The sequence below is a fragment of the Chrysemys picta genome, chromosome 3 (genome assembly GCF_011386835.1).
Source record: "Chrysemys picta bellii isolate R12L10 chromosome 3, ASM1138683v2, whole genome shotgun sequence".
NCBI classification, from domain to species: Eukaryota; Metazoa; Chordata; order Testudines; family Emydidae; genus Chrysemys; species Chrysemys picta.
In genome coordinates this window covers 1,306,159-1,323,211 of record NC_088793.1, presented here as the reverse complement: position 1 = coordinate 1,323,211, position 17,053 = coordinate 1,306,159, and the positions used below count along the sequence as shown (strand labels likewise).

The window sequence follows — 17,053 nt, the reverse complement described above, 5'->3', positions numbered from 1 at the left end:
TGATAGCAAACAGATCAAAGCAGGTTACCTAGCAAACAAGCAAAATGCAATCTAAGGTTAATATACTAAAGAGATTGGATGTGAGTAGCAAATTCTCCCCCTAATTGTTGGTTTAGGCAGTTGGCAGAGATTCTTGAGGGCAAGCTGCACTTGCTTGCAGCTTAAAACCCAGGTATTCCTTTCACAGGCTAGAAACCCCTCTTGCCTGGGTTCAGCCCGTCTCCCCCAGTCCTGTCCTTGTTCCTCCGGTGTTTCCAGCAGTCGTCTTGGGCGGGGAGTCAGTGAAGAACCATGATGATGTCACTGCCCTGCCTTAAATAGCTTTTGCATATGGCATATGTCTTCAGGCTTAGTTCCGATGCCTTTCAGTGGAAAAACACTGGTATTCCAAGATGGAGTCCAGTACCAGGTGACTTGGTCACATGTCCGTGTAGGGCCACCACAGCCATGACTCAGAGGTTGTTTGTAGCATCCTCAGGAAGGCTCCCCGGTGGGAGATTAGCATCTTTTATGACCTATTGTTCTCCCTCATAGCCCTTCCCAGCCAGCCCTCTAGACTGATTGCATGCTGCCTACTGGGCATTCCCCAGGTGTAAACACATTTGTAACAGATGCATAGACAATATCCCTAACTAATGATACGTGCACACAGACAGTCATATTCAGTGAATCAGAACCTTCCCAGTGATACCTCACAGGACCCATCTTGTGTAAAACACATCGTAGCTATGCCATAACATATCATACTAATATGACGATGAGGAATAGGGGCGTCATGCCGCACACTGGCCCTGCCTGGGGGTAGGGCAGCAGCCCCAGGTTACAGAGGGGAGCTGTGGCCCAGAGACGCTGAGTGACTCGCCTGGGGGCGGTGGGGGAGCTGCTCCTTAACTGCCAGGCCGACCTTCCTCCCTGTGTTTTGCATCCCAGGGCCACGATTCAGCCCAGCACCTCGCTCCACCCAGCCTGCGGCTGCTCTGAGAATGGTGCGTTGAGCTCTGGGGCCTGGCCAGCGTCCGGGACCCCCCTGAGCGTGCTGCCAAGGAATGCGGTGCAGCAATCTCCCTGCCATGGACAGTGTCACTCCCCCCCTGCACCCTCCCAGCCTGGGTTCAAAGAGCCGCTGAGCCGGGGCTGGGGTCTCACACAGCGAGGGCAGCATTGGCGGCCAGTCTGGCTGGGAACTGCAGGGCCCTTGTACTAGGGTGGGTTCAGCTGGCCCGGGGACCCTGCTGCTGAGGGGCCGGGGGGTGAGGGCATTTGTGCAGCAGAGGCACTGGTGGTCAAGGAAAGATGCTGTGTCCAGTGTCCTCCTCCCCAGGGAGCCGGGGGCCCCCCACAGCTGCTCTGGGGTTCCGTCCCCCCCCAGGCAGGCATTAGTTCAGAGCTCTTAGGACAGCGATTCGCCTCCCAGAGCCACAGGACTGGCATGAGCTGTCCCATTGCATCAGAGAGCAAAGTCCGTTTCCCTCCTGCTCTTTCTAAGCGGCGGGTTCCTGGGAGGGACGCGGGGCTGGGCAGGCCTGGCTGGGCTCAGAGAGGAGTTTCACACCCAGCGTCACCGTTACATTTTAACCAGAACGGCAGGGCTCTGCAGCCCAGGCCCAGGTGGGTCCGAAGGGCAGGGAGGGAACGCTGCACTTGTTAACCTGACACCCGAGCTGCAGGAGGGCAAACAAGGGGCAGTGACCCAGCGACAAGAAATAACAGAGGCAAAGAGCATATGGCCAGCAAATGTGTGCACAAGCATCTGGGAACAAGTGAGCGTGCACGAGTGTGTGTGCAAGCGTGTGGGTGTGAGCACGCTTGGTGGGATCCTGGGGGGTGGGCTACAGACAGGAAGGAGTGCAGCGTCGGGCAGCCACCTGGGAGCGGGAGTCGGAACAGAGGTGACTCAGTGGGAGGGCAGCTCTCCTGTGCCAGGCGTCACACATAGGGGAGGGCAGCGTTTCTGCCCGGGGGGGGGGAGTCACACTTGGGGAGGGGAGTGCTCCTGCTCTGGGGTGGGGGGGGGAGTCACACTTGGGGAGGGGAGTGCTCCTGCTCTGGGGGGGGGGAGGGTCACACATGGGGAGGGGAGTGCTCCTGCTCTGGGGGGAGGGTCACACATGTGGGGAGGAGAGTGTTGCGGAGTGTGGGGGAGTCAGGGCCCTGCACCCCTCTTCCCGAGATTCACTGCGACTCTCAACCAGCCAGTAAAGCAGAAGGTTTATTTAAGGACAGGAACACAGTCTCAAGCAGAGCGTGTAGGTACGACCAGACCCCCTCAATTAGGTCCCTCTGGGAGGTTCAGGGAGCTTAGACCCCAGCTTGGGGTTCCCTGCGTTGCACCACCCAGCCCCAACCGAAACTAAACTCAAAACTCCTCCTGCTGCTCCTCTCCTTTGTTCAGTCTCCCGGGCAGAAGGTGTTAATTCTCCCCACCCCCGTTCCTGGCTCAGGTACAGCTCAGGTAGCTTCCTTCAAGGGAAGTCCCCCATCCCCACTGCAACCCCCCTGCAACATTCCCAGGTCAAATCTGCCCTGCTCCCTGCTCCGTCACAGAGAGTGCTCCTGCTCTGGGGTGGGGGGAGGATCACACATGGGGAGGGGAGTGCTCCTGCTCTGAGGTGGGGTGGGTGTGATGAAGTAGGAATATTTTCGTAATATTTGTATGAAGCCTATGTGTGCCTCAGTTTCCCCTCTAAGCGCCATTGTTACCTAGTGGGGGGGAAGGTGTGTTTGCTGTCTGAGCAGGCTAATACACAGGTGGTGGCAGTAGTGGGATGCTGAATGCACAAGAAGTACTTTGCAGGAAGTGACGTGTGGCAGTAAAACAAGGGTTGTTAAAGGAAACAGCAAGAAAACCGTCTCCCTGAGAGGGACATCACAAGCCCGTGCAGGGAGAGACGTTACGTGTGGGGAAGCTCAACAAGGGGCAGCTGGTTGCACGGCTGGAGAAAGACAATCGGTCGTAGACCCAAGCAGGGCTCCAAGAGGCTCGGAGAGTGACAGAAGCAGGGGCAGAAAGAGCAGCCGGGGCCTCGAGACCTAGTTCCCCATCCAGCTCCCGCTGCTACAGCCAGGTCCCTGCTCTGTTCGGTCTCAAAGTGGGGAGAGATGTGACCCAGGGAGAATGTTTCGTCATGTTCGTATGAAGCATGTGTGTGCCTAGACCCACGGAGCGCCGGGAGGCCGAGGCCAAGGCCAGTCACCAGGACTTTGATACCTAGCAACCAAGGGCCCAGAGGCATAGGGACTTCCCCACCTCTCCTTAGGAAACCCAGAGATATCAAAGTCCTGGTGATTGAATCTGTCATTGTCTTCTCAGATCCTCCCCTGAGATGGGACCTAAGGCCCCAGACAGCTCGACACCATTCACACCTGTGCCTCTGAGCCTCTGCCGAAAGCAGACTCCCCCCCCCCCACCCCCCAAGTAACAATGGAGCATACCAGGGAAACTGAGGCACACATCGGCTTCATAGAAATATTATAAACTTTGTCACATCTCTTCCTGCTTCCAGACTGACCTGAGCAGGGTCACTTGTACCAGTGACTGGGATTTGAAGCGCTGGGAACTGGAGCTCCAGCCCCAGAGATTAGCAGACTGTGAGAGGGAACGGGCGGGCCAGAAGCAGTGAATGCAGGACCCGCAGCTGGAGAAGCTGAGGGGCAAGTGGCCCCTAGAGGGGTAAATGGGGAAAGACTCCAGGATGCCAATTCCGCAGGGAACCAAATTGTTGCCCCAGTTTAAGGCGCTGTGTTTGCCCGGCTGGGGAACAAAACACTGGGGAGTGATGGTGAGGGGGGTGGCTAAGAGTTGGTTGCTGAGGGCTTCTTGGGGGCCCACAAACTGGGACAAAGAAGGGTCAGAGGGACAGGGCTCCGTGGTAACAAGGGCGGACTCTGCTGTAACTTTCTTTTCTCTGGGCTCCCCCAGGGCTGCCTGTGCCGTGTGCCAGGCCGCGGATACACCCGCCTGTCTGCCCGCGCTGGCTGGGTGTCCCCACAGACGCTGGGGGGGTGCTGCTCCCCCAGATTGTACACGTCTCCCCCAGGTCTGTCCCAGACTCACTGCCCGGAGCTCCCGGGGGGGGCAGGGGGACTGCAGGCCCAGGGACCCAGTCTCAGGAGGCGGCGAGGCCGCGTGGCTCACCCTGAGGGGAAGAGTGAGACCCCGGGGGGGGGTCGGGGTCACTGAAGGTCCCTCCCAGAGACTGTTCTAGAGCTGGGGCGTAGCCACCGACCCTGTGAATTGTGATGGGGGGTCACACATGGGGAGGGCAGCGCTCCTGCTCTGGGCTGGGGGGTTCACGCTTGGGAAGGCGGTGCTCTGGCATGGGGGGGTCATACAGGGACGTGGCACTCAGGGAGGTCACATGGGTAGGGTGGTGCTCTGGGGTGGGGGGGTCACACTGGGAGGGAGGAGCTTGGGGGTCACATGGGGAGGGAAGGACTCTCTTGGGAGAGCAGAGTTCTGGGGTGGGGGGTCACATGGGGAGGGAGTGACTCTGGGGGTCACTTGGGAGAGCAGGGCTCTGGACATGGGGGGGTGACATTGCCCAGGGTACAGTCTGCACTGTGAACAGCGATATCTCCTCGGTTCTCCAACCTGGGGTGCCTTTTACACAGCTTTGCTGGGGAACCGCCACTCCTGGCCAGTTATCACCCAGCCTCCAGCACCTATCTTGCTCCCAGGTACACAGCAAAAGGTTTCTCAGCAGAAGCGGACAATCGTCTGTACTGGCTGAAAACCTCCAGCCAGGACTCCCCCACCCTCCAACTTCAACTCTTTGAGAGTTGTTGATGTCATGAGCAGCGACGAAGGAGGAGTGTGAGGTCAAGTGTTTTCCTCCCGCATTATCGTTCAATTTCTTGTGCTGGAAACATCCTTGCTGAGTCATGGTGACAAACAGTCTCTTGCGGATGTGAGATCTGAACCCTCCTTGTGATGAAATGTAACTGTCTTGTTCACACCTTCCCCCTGCCAGAGAAAGGCCCTTTAAGCAGGTGATGGTCCATTAACACCTGGCTGGGGTGCCAGTGTGTCTGTGTCTCTGAGTTGTCTAGTTTGGACCAGCCTTTCTAACTCTGGAGTATGTTACAGCAACGTTATACAGGAGAATCTTGTACCCATTACATACAATGTGGATATACACATTTTACCAGGACAATATTGTTCAGCATATTATGAGTTTCCCAGGGATACCTCACAAGGCATATTTTGTACTACATTTATCATAGTCTTGTAAAAGTGGTGAAGATAATGGTATAGACTGTCATGGGGATCACACGGGGAGGGAGGGGCTCTGGGGGGTCACACTTAGGGGAATGGGGCTCTGGGCAGGGGGGTCACATGGGAAGGGAGGGGCTTGCGGGTTCATGCTTGGGAGGGCAGGGCTCTGGGCAGGGCAGGGCTGGGGGGTTCAGGGAGGGGCTCTGAGTGGGGGTCACTGGGGAGGAGCTGGAGTGTGGGGGGGTGATAGAGGGGTGCAGGGCTGTGAGCAGGGGGGTCACATGGGAAGGGAGGGGCTCGTGGGTTCATGCTTGGGAGGGCAGGGCTCCGGGCAGGGCAGGGTTGGGGGCTTCAGAGAGGGGCTCTGAGTGGGGGTCACTGGGGAGGGGCTGGGGTGCGGGGGGGTGATAGAGGGGTGCGGGACTCTGGACAGGGGGGTCACATGGGAAGGGAGGGGCTCGCGGGTTCATGTTTGGGAGGGCAGGGCTCTGGGCAGGGTAGGGCTGGGGGGTTCAGGGGGTTACAGGGAGGGGCTCTGAGTGGGGGTCACTGGGGAGGGGCTGGGGGTGCGGGGGGTGATAGAGGGGTGCGGGGCTCTGGACAGGGGGGTCACATGGGAAGGGAGGGGCTCGCGGGTTCATGTTTGGGAGGGCAGGGCTCTGGGCAGGGCAGGGCTGGGGGGTTCAGAGAGGGGCTCTGAGTGGGGGTCACTGGGGAGGGGCTAGGGTGCAGGGGGTGATAGAGGGGTGCGGGGCTCTGGACAGGGGGGGTCACATGGGAAGGGAGGGGCTCACGGGTTCATGTTTGGGAGGGCAGGGCTGGGGGGTTCAGGGAGGGGCTCTGAGTGGGGGTCACTGGGGAGGGGCTAGGGTGCAGGGGGTGATAGAGGGGTGCGGGGCTCTGGGCAGGGGGGTCACATGGGAAGGGAGAGGCTCGCGGGTTCATGTTTGGGAGGGCAGGGCTCTGGGCAGGGCAGGGCTGGGGGGTTCAGAGAGGGGCTCTGAGTGGGGGGTCACTGGGGAGGGGCTGGGATGCGGGGGGGTGATAGAGGGGTGCGGGGCTCTGGACAGGGGGGTCACATGGGAAGGGAGGGGCTCACGGGTTCATGTTTGGGAGGGCAGGGCTGGGGGGTTCAGGGAGGGGCTCTGAGTGGGGGTCACTGGGGAGGGGCTGGGGGTGCGGGGGGTCACAGAGGGGGCGGGCCTCGGGTCCCTGAGGGCTGGGCTCTGGGCGAGGGTCTCTTGGGGCCCATCCCCGGGGTCTTGGGGCTGCGGCAGGGTCACGTGGTGAGACCCCGCCCCCAGGCGGAGCCGGCAGCGGGGGGGCGGGGCCATGGGCTCAGGGTCGGGGGGCGGGGCTGGCTTGGTTGGGGCCCGGCGGGAGCTGTCACGTGACCTGCCGGCTGCGATCATGTGACGCCAGAGCTGCGGGCCGCGTCACGTGGGGCGGCCGGACGGGAGATGGGGCCCCGCGCCTGGGTCCTGCCGCTGCTGCTCGGGCTGGCGGCCTGGCGGGGCGGCGCGGCCGGGCGGAGCGCGGTGAGAGCGGGGCGGCCCGGTCCGATCCGGGGGTCCGGTCCTGCCCGGTCCGGGGGCACCGCGCTCTGACCGGACGTTGCGCGGGGCGGGGGGTTGGCGGGATTGGTCCGGTCATGCCCGGTCGGCGCTGTCCGGTCCGGTGGTGCTGGGGGCACCGCGCTCTAACCGGACGCTGCGCGGGGCCGGGCTGTGCTCAGACAGGTGCGGGCTGGGATCGGCCCGAGCGGATCCCGGGGGGGCCCGGAGCGGGGCCGGGCCCCGCGGGGGGGGGGGGTGCAGAGTTTGGGGGCCGGGCCCCGCGGGGGCGGGGCGGGGGGGTGCAGAGTTTGGGGGCCGGGCCCCGAGGGGGCGGGGCGGGGGGGTGCAGAGTTTGGGGGCCGGGCCCCGCGGGGGCGGGGCGGGGGGGTGCAGAGTTTGGGGGCCGGGCCCCGCGGGGGCGGGGCGGGGGGGTGCAGAGTTTGGGGGCCGGGCCCCGCGGGGGCGGGGGTGCAGAGTTTGGGGGCCGGCTCCTCCCCTGACTCCCCTGCCCCCCCCCCAGGTGTGCAGCCGCTGCCCTGGCCCGGTGCGGAGCGTCTCCAGCGTGGCCAGTTACTGCGCGTCGCGCCCGGCCTTGGCGCTGCAGGGGCGCTGCTGCCTCAGCGGGGAGCCGGAGCCCGTCATCGTGGGGTGAGTGAGCGAGCGAGGGGTCAGGCCCCACCACTGCCCGCGCAGGGGGGCGCAGGCTGGACCTAGAGGCTGGCAGGGCAGCCGGCCCAGGGCACGCCCAGCCCCCCCAGCCAGACCAGCAATGGGGCAGCCTGGACGTCTGCCCCCAGAGGTTCCCTTCTGGGCCTTGGCAGCGCCAGGGCCCCAGTGGGTCTCTGCGGCCAGGCTGAGGGGCAGCTGGTTGTGGGATAGGTAGGAGAGGCGCAGCCTTGGGCAGGGAGGTGCCTCACCCCTACCTCTGCTGAGTCTCTGGGGGGCAGGGAGCCCCCCAGAGGTGACACTCCCTGGGCCCCTGCATCCCGGAAGAACCAAGTGCAGGCGGGGAGAGCCTGGAACCGCTGTTGGCAGTAGGAGCCCCCCCCCAGTGTGAACGGCACCAGAGCCCTCCATGGAGCCAGCCTGGCCCCTGGAGCCCAGCTCAGACCCCCCAGCCTTGTGCCTGCCTAGGACAAGGATATGGATGGGGGAAATGTGGGGGTGGGGGGATGGAGAAGGAAGGGACGTGGGGGGGTATGGAGTCGTGTGCAGGGGGGGGATGGAGGCCTGTGGGTGCATGGAGAAGGAAGGGACGTGGGGGTGGGGGGTGTATGGAGTCATGTGCAGGGCGGGGTGGGGAGAAGGAAGGGATGGGGGAGGGGTATGGAGTCATGTGCAGGGCAGGTGGGAGAAGGAAGGGATGGGGGAGGGGGTGCATGGAGTCGTGAGAAGGAAGTGGGGTGGGGGAGGGGATAGCATTTCGGGGGGGTGCATTGGGGCTCCCAGAGCCTCTGACTGTTCTGCTCCTCCCAGGTTGGATCTGGGCAACTGCTCACTGACGTTCCTCGGTGCTGGGTTCCCGGATGCCAGCGCTGCTGTTGTCATGTGAGTCCAACCACCCCGGGGGGGGGGGGGGCGTGCTGTAGGGGGGCCTGGGAATTCGAGCTCTAGAGCGAGGGGTGAGGAGGGAGCTCCTTGCCGGGGACAGGCTGGGTGCAAGCCCCAGACCCCCTGTGCTGCTTTGGCTTGGGGTCCTGCTGCATTCCCCATCCCCCACTGACTGCTGGAGAAGGGCGAGGGGGGGGCTAGACCTTCCTCTCTCAGCACAAGTCTGAGCTTGTTCCGCGCTCCCTGGGAGGGACGGTCCCTGCTGGGAAGCAGCAAAGCTCCCAGCCCCTCCTCGGGGCTCCCCCAGCCGGGCCCCCCTCTGCTGGGGGAGAGCTTTGTGTCTGACTCCCGCTCCGGCCTCCTCTCCCTCCTGCCCATCTGGCTGAAGTCCATATGCCCGTCTCTGTGCTCCTCCGTGTGGGAGCTGCGCCGGGCTGGCGCTCTCTGGGGGGGGTGTTACGCTACCTCCCCCTCCATTAACCATGGCATGTCCCTGCAGTGCACCCTTCCTCCCCTCCCCCCCACCCTCCAGGAGTGAGGGCAGGGAAATGCTGGGGCATCCTCCCCAGGAGTGGGAGGTGGCTGGTGCACCTGCTCACCCAGCCCTTGTTCCGGCCTCACCCCTTGCCCTAGAGGGTCCCGTTGTGCCAGGCACTTCTCCCCCTGGGATGGACGGTCCCAGTCTGACTGGACCAGGCGGGGTGGGAGGTTGGACAAGACAGACCCAGGCGGGGCAGAGACTCGCCTGAGATCTCTCAACAGGGTGAGGACAAAGCCGGGTCTCCTGAGGCCCTCCCCAGGGAGGGGAGGGGGGGCAGCCCCAGCCCAGGGAGAGCGCTCGGCCCAGGCCGGGGGAGGGCAGAGGAGTGAGGGGTTTAGCCCCAGCCCAGGGAGGGCGCTCGGCCCAGGCCGGGGGAAGACCTGGGTGTGCACTGTTCTCCCAGGGTGCTGGCAGGCCCTGGGAACGGAGGGTTAATGCCGCGGGATCCGTCCCTTTGCAGTGACCTGACCGAGAACCCCCTGGAGAACATCAGCAACACCTCCTTCCAGGGCTTCACCAGGCTGCAGAGCATGTGAGTGCCGGGCTGGGCGGGGCCTGCAGCCCTGGGGACAGGGAGGGCACCAGTGCTGTCCTGCTGGGAGGAAAAGGGGGGCAGGGATAGGGGCTCAACAGGGAGAGTGGGGGGAAGGGGCTCAGGGGCCCCTGGGTGCGGGGGGTGGAGGGGGGGCTGACTCTCCCCACACACACACACACACACGGGGCTCCGTGTGGAGCTTAGCTGCTGGTTCCTGGGAAGCTGGTGGGGCAATAGGGACCCCCCCACGCTCAGAGCAGCCCTGCTCCTCTGACTGTCTCCTGTCCAGATCCCTGCCGCGTGCCCTGGAGTGCCCTGGAGGGAGCATGGCCTGGGACCTCACCACCACCCACGGGGACAGCCGAACCTGCCAGGGGCAGAGGAACCTCTGCAACAGCTCGGGGGAGCTCGGTACGGTGGGGGGAGAGGGGCTCAGTACTGGGGGGGCCCGGGATGGGTTGGGGGGCTCGGAAAGGTGCTAGGGTGAGGGCCCCCATAACCGCTCCCCTGAGGCCCCAGGCTGGAAGGAGCCCACGGCAGCTGAACTGGGAGGCATCAGGGGCAGGATCCCCGGCGGGTGTCCAGGGCAGGGCTCCCCCCCCACTGCCTGCAACAAAGCATGCAACAGAAATACAGCCCCCCACCGCCCGGCCTGGGCCCAGCACCGCCCCTGCCCTCAGCAGCCTGGCTCTGCCCTCCCGCACCAGGCCTGGCCTGTTCTCCCACCCCTCAGTTCCCTGAACCTGGCCAAGGCAGGGACCACTGCAAGGGCCCCCCGGGAGCTGGGCTTTCCCCACACCGTCTGCGCGTTGCTCCCCGCTGCGGCGTGGGGGCCTCGGCCCAGCCCTGGTTCCAACCTTGTCTCCTGTCTGGTTCTGCTCAGCCTGGCTGTGCCCAGAGAACTCCCAGTGCAGCCCCGACGGCCCCGGGCTTGTCCAGTGCCTGTGCTCCGGGAGCTACCACGGCTACAAGTGTCTGCGCGAGGTGAGGGGCCGGGGGGCCTGGGCGGTGTGTCAGGCGGGGTGGGTGCCCGTCTCTGCTCAGGGGGAGACGCGTGGGGGGGGGTGCAGCACAGGGACCCCGGGGCTGGGGCCATCCGGACTCTCCCCCGTAGTGTCTGGTCTCTCCAGCAGTGGGGGGCTCTGGTTGTGGCCGCTGTTGCGGGAGCACCGGCCTCAGGGTGGGGTGGCCTGGAGGCTGCAGGGGCTACGGCCGGCTGTGTGCGATTCCTGCTCGCTTGGCTGTGCGCCGGGGCTGGAATCTCCTTTGGGCCGGAGACACGCGCTGAGCTGGGGGCAGCAGCACGGGGGGTCGGGGAGCAGACACCCCCTCCCCCCGCACTTCTCACCCGCCGGCTTCGCTTCGCAGGGCACCTTTCCCCTGCTGTCCTTCTATGGGATCCTGGGAGCCGTGACGACCACCCTGTCCCTGCTGGCCTGGGGCAGCCAGCGCCGGAAAGCCAAGACCTCCTGAACCCCTCCTGCAGGACGGGGAAAGGGCGGAGACCGGGCTGGGGGGCCTGCGTGGGGGCTTCTCCCCAGCCTCTGAACTCACCGTGGTGCCGCGTGCGGGCTGCCTAGCTTCACCTTCAGCGCCTCGGGCTGGTCCAGCTGCCCTCAGCGCCGGCTGCCTGCACCCCACCGTTCTCTGCCGGGGAGGGGACCAGGCACCCCGCCTAGCCCCTCCCCAATCTCACTACCCTGCCCCCTCCCGGTGCATCTCCGCAGCGTGCTCTGCGCAGGTCGCACCCACTTGCAGCCTGTGGCTGGGGCAGCGGCACAGATCTTCTCTGAGCAGGACGTGGGCGCTGGCCTGCAAGGTCTCCCATGGAGTCGAAACTTCTGGGTCTGACCCCCCCCCCCTCCCAGGTCAAACCCACAGGCCCTTGAACCGTCTCTGGAAGGAGCCCTGCAGGGGGCCAGACCCCCCCGGGGTCTCACTCTTCCCCCAGGGTGAGCCACGCGGCCTCGCCGCCTCCTGAGACTGGGCCCCTGGGCCTGCAGCCCCCCTGCCCTCCCCCCCCCGGGAGCGCCGGGCAGCGAGTCTGGGACAGACCTGGGGGAGATGTGTACAATCTGGGGGAGCAGCACCCCCCCAGCGTCTGCGGGGACACCCAGCCAGCGCGGGCAGACAGGCGGGTGTATCCGCGGCCTGGCACACGGCACAGGCAGCCCTGGGGGAGCCCAGGGAAATGAGGATTAAAGGCTGACCAGCTGCAGTGACCCCCGTTTCCAGGCTCTGTCTCTGCCTCCCTTCCTTGAGCAGCTCCCGCGCCTGCCACAGCCCAGCCCTTCGCCCCCCTTTGTTCTCAGCTGAGGGCAGGGGGAATCCCCCAGCCAGGGGAGCTGCTTTGGCCTCTTGGGTGGGACAGTTTGAGCCAGTCCCTTAGTGCCTCTGTTCCACTCGGCCAGCCAGCGAGAGGCGCCTTCTCCGGCCAGCTCGGCACTCGGCAGTGCGCTCAGTAGAACCAGGGATGTGAAGACACCCCCCCGCCCTCCCCTGCTGTTAAACGGCCCTAAGTGGCAAGGGGAGAATTCTGTCCCTGCCCTAGGTCCTGCCTGGGGCGGGGGCTACCCACGGCCGGGACCCTGCCCCTCAGCTGAGGCAGCATCTGCATGGGAGAGCCGACCTGGTCCCTGCACTGTGGGGGGGGAAGCCTGGAGGAGCGTTGGTGGGTCGGGGCCGGGGGAAGCGACGGATCCAGCCCATGGACTGACTGCGGGGTGAAGCCTGGGCTGTGCTGCGCGGACACACGCCGTGTGCAGGGAAATGCGGGCGCAGGATTCCTAGCCGATGTTTCCATTTGTCACACACCTGGGTGGGCTGGAGCCTGGCTCCGGGAGATATCTCAGCCCAGCCCTGCTGCTGTTGAGCCGGTGACAGAGGGAGCTGCTGGCCCCGTTCTCCTGGAGGGGCCAAAAGCTGGGCCTTGCCCTGACCCCAGTGTGAAATCACCTTGGGGCCATACTGCCAGGCCAGCTCTTCCTGGGCTGGGCGGGAGGAGCAGGTGCGCTGGGGGGGCACAGCCTGCTTCTGGGCGATGTGCCCCTTGGAGTCTCTTCCCAGGGGTCGTGCGGGGGCTGGGCTTCTCGCTACAGGGCCTTGCTTTCTGTAGCCGGGTCCATGGCACATCAGCTGAGTGGGCCCGTAGGCAGAGCACGCCCTGAGCCAGACAGCAGTGGGGGCAAGGGGCTGATGGGGATCCCAGGGCAGGGGGCTCAGCTGCCAGTGTGTTGTAAAATCAAGACAAGGCACGAGGTGGTGTGCTACACCTGGCACACAGGGGTCCCAATCCTGATCTCTCAGCCCCCCCCACTGTGATGTAAATGCTGAATAATAATCCCTAACTTCAGTGTTGCCACCCTCCCCCCTGGGAAAATCATGAGTCAGACTCCCCAGAATCATGAGATTGCCTTAAAAACCATGAGGATTCTTTTTTCAAAAATGTAACGGGGTTCTCTTTATTTCCCTTCCCGTTTCTGTAACCAGGCAAGCTAGAAACTGCCGCTTTGCAGGGCACCTTTCCCCTGCTGCTCTTCCCAGCCGCCTGGGGCTGGCGGACAGCAGAGCTCATGGTTGTGTGTTCCACACTTCGATTTCACACACCAGTATCAAGTGTGAACTCCTCAGGGACTAGAACAGCCTGAACAGGGGAGCACAGGGGGCTGACTCTGTCTTGCCACCCAGGTGAGCCTGCCTGTGACAGATGGTCCCTTGCACCAAAACCATAACAATATTGTGGTCACTCAGACCGGTCAATTGCACCTCAGAACTCAAGCCGAAGACAATGTTGGTGGCCTATCCTATCATAAACTAGCTACAGCTTTGCTAACTAGGAAAAGAAAAGCTGACCAGGTTAAAGCAGGTAAACATACTGTAAGGGGTCAGACTCGCCCTTGCGGCGCCTCCTGCTGGTTACTCCAGGGAATCAACTCAATCCAGCCCAGAGCGCCCTCTGCAGGCCGGTGATCCGCCTTGTCCTGACTAGCCCCCGTGTCCCTCCCAGGACCCCCGTGCCCCTTGCTCTGGGTGCTGCCCCCTGGCAGTACCCCACACACTGGGTCTCCCCTCTCAGGGGAACCCCCACTTACTATCCCCACCTCACCTCAGCACTAGGCCACTGCCAGTCATCAACTAGCCCCCGCTCCCTGGGGCAGACTGCAGTATAGGCCACTCATCAGTGGCAAGGGGGGTTTGGACCTGCTGCCTTGGCCTAGCCCTGGGCTGCCCTCTGCAACCCCCAGTACCCCTTGGCCTAGTACTAGGCCACAGGCTGGAGCTCCCCAGCCTTTCCCCAGCCCTGCTTCACCCAGGTACACAATCTCTGCTCCCTGCACCCAGGCCCTTCTCCCTCTGAACACAGGGAGAGACTGCTGAGCGCCTGTCTCCCAGCCTCTTTATAGGGCCAGCCGGGCTCTGACTGGGGCATGGCCCCGCTGCAGCCACTTCCCCCAATCAGCCCAGGGTTTTCTCTCTCACCCCCAGTGCTTTCCAAGGGCTGTGTAAACCTCTCAGAGCAGGAGCGGGCCCACCCCGCTACACATACACACAAAGGAGTTACAGGCTGAGGTTTCAAACAGTAGTAGAAGCTGCTGTAACATGCAAGCTCTGTATGTCCCTTAGGGCTGACCCTAGCCAAACAGCCGGGCTCCCTTGCTGATGTTTAGCAGGTGTGCCGTCTCCCTGAAGTCCAAGCAGCAGCGGGGGGACAGATTCTTCTGGATGGATTTTATTCCATTCCCCCAGAGCTGATGGGGCACGTGTTTGTGCAGGTCTCCGCCTCCTCGTGGGTGTGGGGGGAGCAATCAGACGAGTCTTTTGTCCTCGGATGATCCACGGGGGCTTGTCCGATGTCTCAGGGTCGTCTCTTGTTGGAAAGGAGATGACGCCTCTTCTGGTAAATGAGCATTTCACACTTGGTTATGCGTCTCTCCTGACTCGGGGCGGCAAAGGGCATTACAGTTTTAGTGCCAACGCTTATATATCACCTTATAGCATGGGCTACGGATATTATAGGTGAGAATAATGCCTACAGCAACTCACACGCTGTTCATAAAGTCTAAACACAAAACACATTTGTATAAATCGAACGCCTGTTTTAACAGCACTAACAGGTGAGCAAGACTGGTTCCCAGCCACGCGCTTGTCACTTGTCAATAAGGCCTAGAGGCCTTGGCATGAGCTGGTACCTGCTCTGCCAGTGTCAGAAGAGGAATTTCCCTCTTGTCCCCCGGGGTCCATACTGGGACCAGCACTGCTCAACTTCTTCATCAACGCTCTGGGAAAAGGGGTAAACAGTGAGAGGGCAAAATTTGCAGATGATACAAAACTACTCAAGATAGTTAAGTCCCAGGCAGGCTGTGAAGAGCTACAATAGGATCTCTCAAAACTGGGTGACTGGGCAAGAAAATGGCAGGAGAAATTCAGTGTTGATAAATGCAAAGTCATGCACATTGGAAAACATAATCCCAACGATATATATAAAATGATGGGGTCTAAATTAGCTGTTACCACTCAAGAAAGAGATTGTGGAGTCATTGTGGATAGTTCTCTGAAAACATCCACTCAATGTGCAGCGGAGTGTTGGGAATCATTAAGAAAGGGATAGATAAGACAGAAAATATCATATTGCCTCTATATAAATCCAGGGTACACCCACACCTTGAATACTGCGTGCAGATGTGGTCGCCCCATCTGAAAAAAGATCTATTGGAATTGGAAAGATTCAGAAAAGGGGAAAAAATGATTAGGTGTATGGAACGGCTACCGTATGAGGAGATTAATAAGACTGGGACTTTTCAGCTTGGAAAAGAGATGACTAAGGGGGGATATGATAGAGGTCTATAAAATAATGACTGGTGGTGAGAAAGTAAATAAGGAAGTGTTATTTACTTATAACACAAGAACTAGGGGTCACCAAATGAAATTAATAGGCAGCAGGTTTAAAACAACAGGAAGTATTTCTTCACAAAACACACAGTCAACCTGTGGAACTCCTTGCCAGGGGATATTGTGAAGACCAAGACTATAACAGGGTTGAAAAAATAACTAGATAAATTCATGGAGGACAGGTCCATCAATGGCTATTAGCCAGTGGTATCCCTTGCTAACCCCTGTTTGCCAGGAGCTGGGAATGGGCGACAGGGGATGGATCACTTGATGATTCCCTGTTCTGTTCATTCCCTCTGGGGCACCTGGCATTGGCCACTGTCAGCAGACCGGATACTGGGCTAGATGGACCCTTGGTCTGACCCAGTATGGCCGTTCTTACGTTCTTATCCCATAACCACTTAGTTTTCTTTCAAGCCTTTGGTGAGAGACCCTGTCAAAGGCTTTCTGAAAATCCCAAAGTTCGCTATATTGACTGAATCATCCTCATCCACATGCGTGTTGAGACCCTAAAAGAATTCTAGAAGACGGGTGAGGTCCAAGTTCCCCCTTCAAAAGCTGTGGTCACCTTTCCCAACATAGCCTGTTTATCTGGGCGTCTGATCATTCCTTACTCTAGTGTCTACCAAACGGTGGGCCTAAAGCGACGGAAAGACCTCTGCCATGGGGTTGTGCCAGCCTAGTCCCTGTAGCACAGATAGCAAAACCACGGACACGCTGGGAGCACCAGAACCAGCTCCCCCCCAGAGGAAGGAAGGAAGAAAGAAAACACAGCGCTCGAATGGTTCTGTCTTTGCACTCACGAGCCAGGGGAGAGCGCGAACGCAGTCCCCCACTACCACAAATTATGCAGTCGAGTTTCCCGCATTTGGGGAAATCGCAGGGGTCAGCACACCCGCAGTGCAATGGATGAACCTCACCCTGGGAAAACCACCTTCGTGATCATGGTATCTCCCCTGCCAGGTAAGTATGAGTTGTCCTGCCCCGGCCGCCGCCCGCCCTCGCTCGCCCCACACTCTCAACACACGGTGGGGCCCGACTCGGACCGAACGCCGGCCCCGCCCACACCGGCCCCGACCGCTGCGAGCTGCCCCGACGTGGTTCCGGGGTCCCACCCTTCTCCACACCGAGCTCCGGGTGCCAAATTCGGGCCCTGCTGGGCGGGCTGCTCCCACTCCCAGAATGCTCTGCTCGCACAAACATCTGCATACGTGCTCACGTGGCTCCGCCCCTCGGGCCCAATCGGGCCCCGCCCACTGCCTGCCTAGGCCTGCAGCCTTCCCTTGGCCAGCCCCGCAGCCAGCCCCACCCGGTGCCCGGACCCCGCCGGGGTCTCTGCTGGGCCCGCGCCCCCTGGCGGCCGCGTCACGTGCTGCAGCCAGCCCAGCTCAGGAAAGGAGGGGCCCGCAAAGCCATAACCTGATTGCAAACACTCCGGGGTCTGGCCTGCCCCAGAGCTGCAGCCGGTCCGTCCCCGCATCCATCCCAGAGAGACACGGGAATAGCTGTATTGCGGGTCACCTTCTGCTGGGAAAGAGAGACGCTGCTTTTCGCTTCGCTCTCCCCACCGGGCACTGGTGCAATACAAGAATTCCCCCCCCCCCCCCGCTTGTCTCACGTCCATTTCTTGTCATTGCAGAAGGGCAGGTGTCGTCATCCACTCCATCTCAGGGTTGGAAGGGACCTCAGGAGGTATCTAGTCCAACCCCCTGCTCAAAGCAGGACCAATCCCCAACTAAATCATCCCAGCCAGGCAGGGCCGGCTC

The 17,053-nt window shown here is 61.9% G+C and overlaps 1 protein-coding gene and 1 non-coding gene across 3 annotated transcripts; one reads left to right on the top strand and one right to left on the bottom strand.

Moving 5' to 3' along the window:
• The first annotated feature begins 6,593 nt into the window (after nucleotides 1–6,593).
• ATRAID (all-trans retinoic acid induced differentiation factor) lies at nucleotides 6,594–14,752 on the top strand. Of its 2 annotated transcripts, XM_065587320.1 has the most exons (7): nucleotides 6,597–6,753; nucleotides 7,292–7,419; nucleotides 8,248–8,319; nucleotides 9,324–9,395; nucleotides 9,688–9,809; nucleotides 10,282–10,382; nucleotides 10,767–14,752. In XM_065587320.1, exons 1-7 carry the CDS (start codon nucleotides 6,676–6,678, stop codon nucleotides 10,869–10,871), a joined length of 678 nt encoding a protein of 225 aa, XP_065443392.1. In that variant the 5' UTR covers nucleotides 6,597–6,675; the 3' UTR covers nucleotides 10,872–14,752. The 2 variants fall into 2 exon arrangements, with proteins under 2 accessions (XP_065443393.1, XP_065443392.1); XM_065587321.1 differs by lacking the exon at nucleotides 9,688–9,809 and having other exon boundaries at nucleotides 6,594–6,753.
• Nucleotides 14,753–16,094: 1,342 nt separating this feature from the next.
• Nucleotides 16,095–16,258, bottom strand: LOC112061280 (U1 spliceosomal RNA). The gene has a single exon (XR_002890173.2). It is a non-coding gene; the product is annotated as a U1 spliceosomal RNA (small nuclear RNA).
• Nucleotides 16,259–17,053: the final 795 nt, after the last annotated feature.

Excerpts from the sequence above, each read along its gene's own strand:
- ATRAID (XM_065587320.1), top strand. The coding sequence starts at position 6,676 with ATGGGGCCCCGCGCCTGGGTCCTGCCGCTGCTGCTCGGGCTGGCGGCC. Across the intron at positions 8,320-9,323 it reads GCCAGCGCTGCTGTTGTCAT|TGACCTGACCGAGAACCCCC; the intron begins GTGAGTCCAACC and ends GTCCCTTTGCAG. Across the intron at positions 10,383-10,766 it reads GCTACAAGTGTCTGCGCGAG|GGCACCTTTCCCCTGCTGTC; the intron begins GTGAGGGGCCGG and ends TTCGCTTCGCAG.